Source organism: Mastigoproctus giganteus, chromosome 7 (assembly GCF_048544385.1).
Source record: "Mastigoproctus giganteus isolate SK-2022 chromosome 7, ASM4854438v1, whole genome shotgun sequence".
NCBI classification, from domain to species: domain Eukaryota; kingdom Metazoa; phylum Arthropoda; class Arachnida; order Uropygi; family Thelyphonidae; genus Mastigoproctus; species Mastigoproctus giganteus.
In genome coordinates this window covers 223,043,363-223,057,156 of record NC_143581.1, presented here as the reverse complement: position 1 = coordinate 223,057,156, position 13,794 = coordinate 223,043,363, and the positions used below count along the sequence as shown (strand labels likewise).

At 41.0% G+C, this 13,794-nt stretch overlaps 1 protein-coding gene across 3 annotated transcripts in view; it reads left to right on the top strand.

Annotated features, from left to right (window-relative positions):
• LOC150083720 (netrin receptor UNC5C-like) overlaps positions 1-13,794 on the top strand; it is a 324,657-nt gene that overhangs the window by 150,332 nt on the left and 160,531 nt on the right. For all 3 annotated transcript variants that reach the window (XM_090378164.1, XM_090378162.1, XM_090378163.1), the window contains exon 2: positions 9,013-9,372. In XM_090378164.1, coding sequence (XP_090234290.1) covers positions 9,013-9,372 — 360 coding nt within the window. The remainder of the gene's footprint in view (positions 1-9,012; positions 9,373-13,794) is intronic.

Here is a 13,794-nt window from a genome sequence, read left to right as displayed (position 1 = left end):
TTTTTCCGAATTCTTGGGTGTAGGATGTTGGACCGAATAGAAAGCAATTCGTCAATGTTATTAGGAAATTCTAATATGCATACACTGAAAAGCGCGAGTGTTGTTTTTTAATCCAGTTATCTGACCCTGTAACTTGTTGCCGACCCACTTATGGTCTAGTAATTACTTGACCCCACTGTTCAAACTTGCAAAATTTGATACTCTGTCCCTTGATGAAGGGAAAGAGATAGTGGGATATTAAATGTGCAAAAAGAAAAAAAAAATTCTCTAACACCTAATATCGAATTCTCTATCTTTCTATCTGACAGCAGGACCACAACTAGCCCAGTTTGCCATAAAAACAAAGGTCATTTGCCTAAACAATTTCAAGAGACTTAAATCATGATCTTTGTCATGCACGTGTAATTCCAATATCCATATGAAATGGAGTATTATGACAGCCCAAAAACTTCCTAAGCAAGAACCCAAATTCAAATTTATAAACACTAAGAGAATTAACTAATTTCTGTGAAATTGGAATTCTCTCAAGTACGTTTGTCTATCACACTTTTACCATTTCCATCACACTGTTCGTTTCGAGTCCTATATGATGGAATATATGATGGGGAAAAGTACTTCTGTTTACAAAAACTATTGATTTCAACGAGCCGTGCGGTTAGTATAGATTTAATTGGGAATCTCAATAACCTTTTAAACCGTTTTATAAACATCGTTTAGGAAATCTAAGATGTCCTGCAAAAAAAAAAAAGAAAAAAAAGCTTGCGCTAACATAAACTAAATAGTGTACTACTGGTCATGATAATAGCAGTGCAAAGACATGCAGTGATTATTGATCCTATAACGTTGATCTGTAGAGCAACAACACAAGCAAAGCATACTCCAATTGCTTATTTTTACAACTGGTTCATGCAATGTCGTGATTCGGGATAGAATGCAAGTCGCCACCACACAGATTGTAGTTCCACCTTCAGTAAGTTGAAATTCCACACAGATCAATATGTTTTTGTTACTTAGTTGCTAATGCACCTTCCTAAAACGAAGTTGTACGCGTGAGGCTTGAGGTGTGTTATAATCCAGGTAGTTAGTTCATCCCTTGTGTCAGGGTTATGATCTGGAGGTAAATAAACAGCTACAACTTGAGTTCTCACACCATGGACTACAAACATGGCAGAGATAGCTTCAAATGCTGGCGAATCACTGAGTTGTGCACTAACAAGATGGTGGATGTCTTTGAACAAGAGGCAGACGCCACCTCCACGTCTGTGGTCCCTGCCATTGCAAATATTTCTGTAACGGTGGGGAGCGGGCATGTGAGTAAGTTGTCTTCCATAGTCAAGCCAAGTTTCCTGGATACAAATGATATCATATTCATCGAGGAGGAGGAGGGACTGCAGAGGAGAGGGCGCCTCCGTAGCCAGGTGGGAAGGATCAGCAGTGCGTAGCACACGCTTCTTGATTAGACAAGCTAGCTCCTCTGCAGTTAGTTGCTAATGCTCCTAAAAAACCAAATAACCAACTAACTGCAGAGGAGCTAATTTGTTGACAATACTACACACATTTTGGCAGAAAACCCTGACTGAGCCATAAATGGTGGGTTTTTGGACTCGTTGATTGCTATCGTAGAGGACGAGTAATTAGGGGTTGCCAGCCGGATGGCCTTTTTACCTCGAAGAAAGGTCTGATAAACATCCCCGAGGGCCAGAATTCAGGATCAAGAACTTTTTGGTAGGCAGAGGGAGACCATATTACTAGGAATGAGGCGTAACCCGTGTGCCGAGTTTTAAGCTGTTTCACTGGGATATTGTGTTCCACATGGAACGTTCTTTTAATGGATTCGGGACGTGTAGAAGGTCCAAACCGGGAGGCGAAAATCTTGGTTCTAGTTAGAGCTACAGAGATGTCATATTTCTCTCTCGGCGACCGTCTGCTTACTACTACGATGATTAGTCTTTAATAATTTCTTGTTAGAGTTGTTGGAATTTCTCGGTTGCCTTCCAGAGGAGGGAGAGATGGAATGGGGTCCTTGCTTCCCGATGTGCTTCTCTGGTCGATGGTCATCAGTTCCTTAGCTTGGTCATGCCTGTTATAATGGAATAGATAGTCTTCGCTTTTTTTCATGATAGTGTGGCAACTTATTAGGGCTATTAAGGGTGTGGTTGGATCCGATTGCGTCCTGCAGCCGTTTTTCAATTCGTTTCATTTTCATCTCGCTTCTCTAGAGAATTCAGAAACTGACAGTCTGAATCTTTTAGGAGAATTTCGAGAGCACTTTTCCTAGCCATCGTACTGCAGTTGTCGTGTTTCTTTCCGCTATGAATAGGCAGCGACCACAATCCTGGGGTATTGTATGAGTGGCTGCGTCTCGTTTTGTGACTGTGCTGAGGTCATGAGGGCAACCACATCGTTCGGTACGTGCAGTCAATAAAAGAAAGCTAGAAACAATACAGCGCAGCATCTTACTCACCGTCTCCAGAGCATGCTGCACGGTCAGCTCACATGCACTGCAGGCCCTTGTGGGGCTCCTACCCTTGGACCTGGAGATTGTCCGCTGTGGCATGCTATATCAACTATCAAGAGGGAACAGTGTAACTTGCATTGGCTTCACCACAGACCCGACCAACAACAGCAACGCAGAAAAGAAACGACTAACAAAATATCTTCAACAAACCTGGCAGTCCCGATGGGCGGACTTAACTAAAGGTGAGATAACCCGGAAGTTCATCCCGGACATTACCCAAGTGTATCCCGAACAGCCAAACTGGTTCTGACCGGGGCTCTACACCACCTTTCTTCTAACAGGGCATGGCTCTTTTAATGCCAAGCTGTCAACTTTCGGCATCAGGGATTCCCCCATTATGCCACTGTGGAGAAAACCAAATATGGTTACACCTAATGCACGATTGTCCCCTCTTTGAGGACATCAGATGTCATTTCATCAAAAAGATACGCTTTAATCCGAAAGAACGGGAGCGCCTTATATTACATGAGGAGGAGCACTACAAGGCCCTCTCGTGCTTTGCACATGAGCTGTTTACCCGGCTAAGGGCAATGACACAACCTCCCCAGGCTTGATGCAGGACCTAACTACAACTCATCGGCCGGGACTCTGCTCTCATGAGTGCCATTACTTTGTCAACTGTACCAGAAAGATCAAAGTACCACGATATCGGACGGGACTTTGCTCCCACGAACATCACAATCAGACACGGACACCCTGTCAACTGGACCGACAGCGCATGTAATTTACCCAACGAACTACCCTAGAATGTGACAATCACCATATGCAGGAGTGACAACACTGCATCGACGCCCAGATAACAGAACAAACAGTGAAAGTGACCACATACCAACAATGACTACCCAAAATGGAAATAGAAGGACCATGACCACAACCAAACTGGATGAGACCTTGATCCCATGACCAACGCTGGCATTCAACCGATCTGTGAACAAGTCGGTAGAGACCTTGTCCCTGTATGTACCTCCTGGTGGGGCCAGTGATGTGATGCTGGCCTAGCCAGGCTGCACACACGCCATATTGGCGACCTGTGCCGGCTCCCTTGTCCGGCCCTTTCTATCCCATCCCGGTAGGGGGAGGAGACGGTCATACTGTTTCCTCCCCTACACGCCACCCCCATTCTTCCTTCTGGCAGGGCATGGGCATGCCCTGCTGACACCAAATTGAGGCCTCCTACTCTATTGGCCTTATCCTTTCTCCTTTAACCCCCCAGTCTTCATTCTCCGCCCCCCCTCTATCTTTACACAAGCGAATTCCCCCCCACACACACAAATTCAGTGAATCCAAATTAACTTACGCCCATATTTCGGTCTATCCTTATTCAAGCGACATCACCCTACGCAATCGAGAGATATCACACATATATCTATACATATATGTGTAAAAAAAAAAAATTTTTTTTTAAGGTCCTAGCCACTGAAATCTCAGGAAATTAGGTGGCAGGACCTGACAGAGTGAACTAAAGGCTATCGGGTACCTGGTCTGCCTCCACGGGGCGTAAGTGGGACAACGTTGGGCCTCAGAAGAGGCCCAGCGGCTAAATGGCCAGAGGAACAACGGTACAAAACACCACACTTCATTAATCCATACACTTTTAAATCTCTGGCCTTCCCAGTGAACTGGTACACCCACAATAAAAGCAACGCGGAGATGGGGGAAACCCCTGGTGCCGTTAGACACTGAAACACTTACGTAATTCTTGTAGGGTGTTGGCAATTGTCCTGAGGACTTCACATAATTTCCTAGTTGCTTGCCCGAGTGATGTTGGTTTTCTCTTCGAATCAGCCTCATTTACCTTCAGAATCTGTTCCACGATTTCCTTTTCTTTCTTTGCCACATGAGATTGCAATAATTATAGGTCTTTTTGTATCATCATTAAGCTGCGTAGTTTTCTTGCAGTTGACGCTGCGAATTTCGATGCAGATGCTTTAATAATTTTGGTTTGGCTATTACATTTCAAATTATTATCCTTTGGAAGTAAGGGGATTATTGCAATCTGGCTTTCTGTTTTGGTTTTGCTGCGGGCAGTCTTGAATTGCGACTCATTCTCGTGCGTTTCATGCAATCCACGGTAAATTCCGAGACTTCGTTCTTGCGATTTGATGTCACTGAAATATTGTGGCTGGCGATAGATTTGTTCTCTTCAGTGGCGATACCCTTGCTTCCTGGTATTTCAGGATGGCTGCAATTGGTGATCACTGCGCTGCTAATGCCTGGCTGGCGCTTCGCTGCTTTTTTTCATATTGACGGACAGGGCTGTTATTGACTGATCGATTCGTGCAGGTTGTACACTGGCGTGCAAAATTTAAGGACCAACACTATTTCAAAATCTTTACTTACTTAAGGTACTCTTTACTGATGAGAGTAGATTCAGTCTCAGCAGCGATTCTGGACGTCAGCTAATCTGGCGAGAGGTTGGCACACGGTATCACCCCGCAAACATCACTGAAAGGGAACGATATAGCAGTCGAGGTGTTCTCGTCTGGGGAAGCGTTATCTTGGATGGACTACGCAAGTCCAGATACTGAAAGGCGGTACTGTAACCGGTTCACGCTACTGTACTGAGGTAATCCTTCCCCATGTGCGGCTGTTCCGAGGTGCCATTGGCGCCGAGTTCGTGTTTATGGATGATAACGCCACACCCCATCGCACTGCAGCTGTTGATATGCTTTTGGAAAGTGAGGACACTGTTCGTATGGATTGGCCTGCCCGTTCTACCGATCTAAATCCTATCGAACACATATGGGACGCTCTGGGGAGATGCCTAGCAGCACGTCCCCACCTACCAGAAAATCTTCACCAGCTGAAGATGGCGCTGACAGAGGAATGGACGATGTTACCGCAAGAACTTATCAACAACACTGTTATAAGTATAGACAGGCGGTGCAAAGCCTGCATCGACGTTGGGGGTGGCAATATCTCTTACTGAGGACCACCTTTGGAAGTGATGCATCTGTATCTTGGCAGCCAGTGTTATGTTGCCATTTTTGAATAATCTCTCTGTACCGTTTTGTTTCTGTTGTGTCGGTGTTGCTTCTTTCATCATTTCTGTACCTCACGAGGTTCCTTTGGTATGCTTTTCCCAAATCCAGGCCACTCCTATGAGAAGCTACAGGTGCAAACCTGACTGGTCCTTAAATTTTGCACACCAGTATATAGTCAAGAAAGTATTAAATTCTGCTAAGTCACGACCCGCAAGGACAAGTGTATAGGGTTTTTCAGTATTAGAACAACTGTCCCACGCAGTTGAGGTACAGTTCGCACGGGCGACCTTGGGAGGAGATTAAGATTAGGAAACACACAAGGGCACTTTAAGCATTGATTAGTTTTCGATATTGCTTAATAAAAATCGTAAATATCTGTTTACCTTATCTTCTTTCTTGAATCGCTTACAAATCTAGATAGATGACTTTAATCTGTGTCGGAAGGTATCAAACTGAAGCCATTGTATATACATGGCACTGAAATATTACACATTATTGGAGGAGCCCTTTGACGGGCGTCCGCACTCGACAAGCAACATTTAGAAATAATTGTTCTAGCTGCAGATTTAACAAGTGTTTCTGCTTTCACTGTTAAAAGATTTAAGGTTGAAAGACAGCAAAAGGGGATCGTTTGAATTCCAACGTTATTTAGTATAAACGTTTTATTTCTTTAATGGTGATATACCACGTGCCTTGCCCCTTCCAGCGTACCTCTTCTCACCGAAATTTGATGAGAAATGAAAAGGATGATTATGCCTACCAACTGTCACAGACCCAGCCGATTGCACCTAGAAGACAGCGCTCTCTCTCTCTCTCTCTCTCTCTCTCTCTCTCTCTCTCTCTCTCTCAGAAGCGGCAAAATAAACAACATAAACCTTTTCGTACAGTAGGACTCTAGTCTAATGTTGGTTGGTTGCTTTTGGTTTTAGGCGCATCAGCAACTTAGGCCATATTGCGTCGTATATAATGTCTGTAAATTGCATGTGTCCTGCGGTCGATCTGCTGGAGAAAAATCCGAGTTTCCGGGCTGTGATCAAATGGAGGTAGATGGAACCTGTTAATATATAGAGTGGGAGGAGCGATTGACGTATTCTTGTTTTCATCCGGGCATCTAAAAGTCTTCATACTACTTCTGAATAACTGGTTTTGACTTTAGTTACTCGGCGAATCTCTTTAGATGCTAGCTACGACAATGGAATTTAAAATATGATTCACGTTTTATTGTGTAGGTCATCATTTGGAAACCGGATCTGTGCTGCAGCAACATCCTTGTTGCTCATCAAAAGCAACAAGTTTCATAGGTAGCAGTGGTTACCAAAGATCCATGTAATACATCACTTCGCGTAATAGAAAGAAACGCCTAGGTCAAGGGTCACCAGAACTATACTGGCTGAAAAATAGGTCGTTTGATTCGACAAACCCCAATGCTAGTAGCATTGGAAGAATTGTATGAATTATACTATTTGCCAGTTGTTTAAGAAAGGTTTTAGATTTGAATTCTGCTGCAAACTGAAGGATTCGCTACTGGCAAAGTTCCTATGATATAGAAAGAACCTTACCAGTAGAGATAAAATATGTGATTACTCCATTATATATTGCTGTTGCGCCAGTAAACCCAAAACCAAATTCCATTATATGAAACAACTGCCATTAGGCTGAATCTTGAATACTGCGTACAAGTTTGGAGATCCCATTTAGCAAAGATGTGGACCTGTTGAGAACCCAAAACATACCAGTAGTAGAGACTTTCATGTAGAGTCCACTACAAGCCAAATTTTACATTGGTGTTCAAAATACGTCGATCACTGAGTATAGCACATACTACTCGTCTAAAAAAGCAATATTTTTGGCTTTAAAATTCAATACGACGCTTTACATGGTAACTAACTATAAACAATTTTTTTTTTTTTTTTTTTTTTTTTAGAGATATTCTGTGTCAGTAGCCTTTATGACATTTTAAGATGGCAATACAAAACATTTGAAGTAATAATTCTCCTGCAGAATTTTTCCCCACTATTAGAAACCGGTTCTTAGGCAAAAAAAAAAAAAATAAATAAATAAATAATTTATTTATTTAAAAATCGTAAGAATGTACTTGGCCCTGCGGCATTAACACAAAGTACTTAATCATTAAAACGTAGAGAACCTTTGCTGTTATTAACTTGATGAGTCTCTGAATACAGGGAGACCAGTTCTAATGTAAATAGAATGGCAGCTCTTCAGGACAACTTCTCAGTGGAAAAACTTTGAAACCTTCGCTGGCCTTCCGGAAGTCGAATTTCTTTTTGAGTAAAATTCAAATGTAATAAATTCAACGCCTTTAGGCCTATTTGCAAATATATATATTTTTTTTTTCCCCGAGTGAAGACCGTGTAGGGAAGATGTTAACCTCAGAAACTTTTCAAAATGATCACTGTACTTTCCGTTTCTTCAAGCTATCTCGACAGCCAGTCCAAGTACAGACATTTATTTTTTATTGAGTTTGTCAGGTCACTCCAACACTGAGCTAGTTTGCCCTTCTGAAACATTTGGTGGATAAATCATTTGCTGTGTCAGGGACAACAGTGCATATGTGTGTGGCCTGAAACTGGCGGTTGGTTAGCGGAGTTAATGGACCGTATCTGAACGGACAGCAGTTCGCGGTCATTTCAGCTAGCAGTTAATTGGTGTCGACTTTTTTTTTTTTGTTTATCCCCAGTATTTAAACAGCTTGGGTGGATCAGTTATTTAGACATCTGGAAGTATTGACAACCGCTCGCTAATGCACCATGGTCATCAGCAGGAAGTACTTTGAACCCCATTATAGTATTGCCATTGTAATTTACGAAAGCTCCAGGTGATGCTCAGATGTTGCAAGGTCCTCTTTATTTAACACGATTCTGTTCACTTAATTTTAAATTAGTTTTATCCAAAACTGGCTTATTCTCTAGTCCATTGCTAATAAATTTATAGGCCTGCAATCTACCCGTATGTAAGAATGTTAATGTAAATATTAGCAATCGTAGCAGTTCTATTAACTTTCCAACTCACAACTTGCTATCAATGACAAAGTGAATCAAGTCGTAGAATAGTGGCATGGTAATAGACCAGCAGCTGCCTACTGTGACATGTGGTGGAAACGAATTTCGCCCCATATTTAGTCCGAACACGCACGTGGTATAGAAGATAAGCGTATAAGTTAAACGCAAGGGAGTTTTACTTAAGAAAAGCGATTTCCCAACAAATGTTAGCGAGCCTGATAAGTGGGTTTGTTGTGACGTATTACTCTTATCTGACTTCCAGCTCCCTGGTTGACATTAAAGCTGTCACTATTAAGATGTGCTTTGTCTTGTTTGAGTAGGAAGCGTTCATTTCTTCACAGGTATAGTTGATAAGTTTGGAAGGAGGAATACACGCCTTCTACTGGAGTTGTTTGAAATAATCTTACTGTGATAATTTTTTTTTTTTTTAGAAATAAAAATGAAATTTATTTTATTATTTTCGTTAATTGATGAATCTGCATTTTTATAGGAGGGTTACTCCTGGATCCCTTGCCAACAGATGACCCCGAGCCGTCCAATGATCCTGTGTTTCTGGAGGAACCTCAGGATACTTACGTCATAAGAAATAAACCAGCCACACTCACGTGCAAGGCAAGGCATGCTCTTCAAGTGTACTTCGAATGTAACGGACGGACGGCACACCATCGTCACCATAGCCAGCAAGAGTTTGTGGACCCCATGACCGGGGTGCGGCACGTGGAGGTATCGGTGGATGTTTCTAGAAATGAAGTGGAGGAATATTTCGGGTTGGATGGATATGGGTGCGTCTGCTATGCGTGGTCTTCTACCGGGAAGGTGAAGAGCAGAAGGGCTGGCGTCAAAGTGGCCTGTAAGTATATTCTCATTTTGGTTTTAATTACAAATAGAAAACTCTCTTCAGAGAGAATTTTGCACACCTAATTCCATACACCACCACCACCTCCCTTTTCTTCTTTCTTTAATAATCCCGAGTACTATAGGTGATTTCTCACTTAACAGTCAGTATTCAGTAGAAGGGCAAAGTTTAATCAAAATTACTTTTCCCAGCCTCTCCTACACAGAAGTGCAAATCTTTCTTCCTTCAGAAGGTTGATTAAGCTCGCGTCTGAAATTCCTCCGCCATCAGCCAAATGATGAAAATTTAACGTTTCCGTGTTTCAATCGATATCCAGAGGGATGAACAAGTGGGATTAGGTGATAAACCCGTGATTAATCATAGTTCGTAATTGACTGGCTTAAGGTTGGAGGAGGCGAGCAGGAGAAGCATCCCAAAGATGGGATGCAGGGTAAGAAGATGAAGAAAGAAGCGTACGGAACAGACGCTATTTAGCTAATCAAGTTTTACCGACAACAAGAGAGCCGTAAAATTCGAGCGACCCCCATCAATCGATTCCACTGACCGCCTTTACACCGTAGAGGACACCGAGGCTTCGGTTTCCGGATCAGAATGACGGAAGTCGAACGAAGAGACGCAAGCCCTGGCTCTTTACCACGGGATTTGCAGTGTCGCCTTGACGGGGCCTGTGCGTGCGAACACAAAACCCCCTTCGCTAAGACTCTGAAGCAATAGAAAATGACACGAACTACGTCCGCACAGATTGCACGAGACTCCAAATATCCCCCTTCACGAGAGATGATGTCGTTATTCATTTAGTGCATCAAGAGCTATCGATTTCCGTTGATTTAAGTCTGGCCGTGCTATTGACTTCTCTCCCCTCTCTCCTCCTCCTCGATAGGGTGTAGACAAGGCCATTCATCAGGGAAACAACACCTCACTATCTGCGGCGAGCTACGGAATAGAGTGCCTGGCGCACAATATCGGTAACCACACACTTCTCTTTGTCGGCCTGTCTCGTGCACGCAAACTGCTCCTGGAAATAAGGTCATTTTTTTTCCCCTTTGAAACTCTTCTTTTTCGTACAAGTGGAGACTTTTGGCATTTACCCACTTATTGAGCAAATTCGTAACTGTCGTAACTTCTGTTTTAATTGTGACACTATCAGAATGCAATCGGTCTTTTTATCAAATGCTCTTAAATATTACCAAGCAGCAGAAATTTTTACAATTTATATACCACACACTGATAATTTACTGTTCGTATTTCAGCGACTCACGTGCCATCTTTAAATCTCGGCGACTTTAAGTCGCATCATTAACTCAGATGAATATTTCTCGTGTGTTCCAAATACCTGAGGGTAAAGAATATTCCGACTTCAACAGCGTTACAATGAAACATTAATGTATTCGAAGTCATTAAGTAAAATCCGCAGTTCGTTTAAATTAACCGTGGAAAAACATCATCGCGTGACTGCCAAATGATTTTTGCAGCTGAGATTGTAGTACAGCACTTCACAGGTTTGTTTCAATTGATATATGGATAAGAGTGTAGAGATATTCACACTGGAGAGAAACTTCAAGCTATTTACGTTGAACGTTGGCAACGTAAACTATTCCTGCTTAGCGTAAAAAAAATTCTAGAGATTGTTTGCTACAAAGATCAACTGAATTTATAGAAAAAAATCAAGGTATAATCGCAAATTAAAATAAATAAAAATTAATTTGGTTAAATCATGGTCTGGAAGAAAAATTAAATTTGGAATTGGAAATATAGGCTAATTACAATGATCTGATAGAGGTTATAACCTCGTTAATGCGTTCCCCAATATTATGTTTTATTATTTATGATGATGAATTCTGAAACTTAACTAGAATCAGCTTACACACGATTTCGATGTTAGTTTGGCTCCATTTCAAACTAACATCGTGGTTTCCATGTTAGTTTCGATGGAGGCTTTCTACAAATCGGAATTCAGTCGCATACAGCTGGTTGAAATACACCAGATACACTTAACAATGAAACTCATTCATTGCCTAGTGTCGCGGCACCTTAGGTTGCCGCAACAACATTCCAGGGTGCCACGTAATTTGGGTTTAAGTTACTTAAACGTATTATTTTTTTAATTTATATGTTTATTTCATTATAAAAAGGTGTACAGTATCTTAATTTTGTGGTGATCTATAATTGATGTTTACTTAGTACCACTATACAAAGAATAAAATTATATACCGTATATATAATTTGTATTATGAAATGTAATTTTTATAATCATATTATTGTAATAAATAACATATATATATATATATATATATATATATATATATATAATTTTTTTTTTTTTTTTTTTTTTTTTTTTTTTGAGAAAATTGAGTAGGGGTGCCGTTATTAAAAAAAAAAAGGGTTGAAAACCACTGGCCTAGTGCATTGCCTCAGCTCTGAAATTTGCACTCTTCACGGAAGAGTATAGTTTATTTTGATAATTTTTATGTCTATTGATGATTATTATTATTCGGTCATTAAACAAATGACCGCATAATATGCATGGTCTGTAATGCATACCATGAATATTATCGTACCGTGCAGAGACTGATATTTCCGATGATCCTGTAAGCCGATTGGGCTACGACCCATGAGGGTAAACTTAATATGTCATAGCAGTAGTCCTCAAACTGTGTGCCCGGGCATATTAGTGTGCCGCTAGATTAAGAAAAACTCCATTGAGTTCAATGGAAATCACTATTTAGGTGTGCCATGAATAATAGGCTTCCTTTAACTTCAAATGTGACTTGAGTGGCAAAAGATTGAGAACCAGTGGATTATAGTAATACTACATTGTTACTCAAACTTCTGGTTTTCCCCCTAAATTAAATGGATATTTTCCGGAGATTAATATTGTATATATCCAGTAATATACCGTATTTAATAACAGAATGCAGCGGAACATTTTTGGTCGCTCCACCACAACCTTATTAACCCTAAACGCGATTACGAAGTGATCGACCAATACCGGAATTTCCGCCGCCACCTCTGGCTAGAGTCGCTCAACATATCATGCAATTCAAGAACCATGAATCGCTGCAAAGGCACGAGGCTACGCTGGCAGCAGACCCACAGAAGTTCGTGCACCAACAATGAGCTCCCATCTAGTACAGTAATTAAATGATCAATCTCGTGGCCATTCACGGCGCGCACAACTCTGTATCTATTATATTTTGTCTCTTAATTTTTTGTCTCATTATTTCGTTAGAATCTGTATATTGCTCATGAAGGGGTCCATTTTACTCTGAAAGCTACATTTTGTTATTAAATATATTACTGGATATTTACATTATTAATCTCCTTAATCAATGAAATCCAATACAACAGGTCCATTTGTATTTATGGATATTTTCCGTTTATTGACAACGGGCATATAATTTTTTATAAAAGAATAAGAGTATGAAACTTGTTTTTTCCTTTTGTTCGCCTCTTGCCAAAGCTATTGGCTGCAATTCTATCCAATCATACTTCCGTCTCTGTTACATCATTATCTACAAATAAAGCTGACACACACACACCTTTTCCTTCAATTCTTGGTACTAATATTTGAATAAATCAAATGGAAAAGTTCGAAGAAACTCAAGCAGTTGCTCTCGACATTTCTAAGGCATTCGATGGTGCTTAGTTAGCCTTTTAAACGTGGTCTACTTTTCGGTTTTTGCATTTAGGTAACCAGCTGTATCTCTGTCTGCTCACTGTGGGTGATGATAAATGTCTTTGTTTGACTTTTAATTCTGTTCTTACTCAAACTCTCTTCCTGTATAACTTTGTCGGGCATAGTTTCATTTTGTACATAGCAATGAACAAACTGGGTTCGATGCTAAATACATCTATCTCATGTTGTGGCGTGCAGTTCAAATATTGCAATATTCGAAATGTATACCATTATCCCTACCGCGTTTTCGACTCTAAGGCCGCATTGTTGGGTAAGTAGGCACTATGAAGAGATTTTTTTTTTTTTTTTTTCTTTTGGGAGAAATTTGGCAGAAACCATGTATATGAAGCTTAGCCCTATAACAATGTATAGCACTGGTAGCATGAGGCTCTTGGTCTTCAATTTTACTTTAATTCCTTCTGTGTATGAACGGTAGGATAGGATTTCCATTCAGTAGAATAGAAATCCTATTCATAGTTTTGATGAGGACAGTACACTACATGCTACTTCCAGTTCAAGTATCTCCCCACACCCCCCGTCTTCGCCAACAGCCACAACTTCTCGAATATCCACTGACAGTTCCATGTATGGCGATCTCCAAGTAATTCTTCAATGGAGAGAAGAAAACTTCAACTCTTCTAAAACTCAGTCCTGTCTTTTTTACCCTCGCTAAGAAAAAACTGCTCCTATGCCCATCTTTGATAACACTCAGATATTTAGACATCGCATGTCTTTAGTAG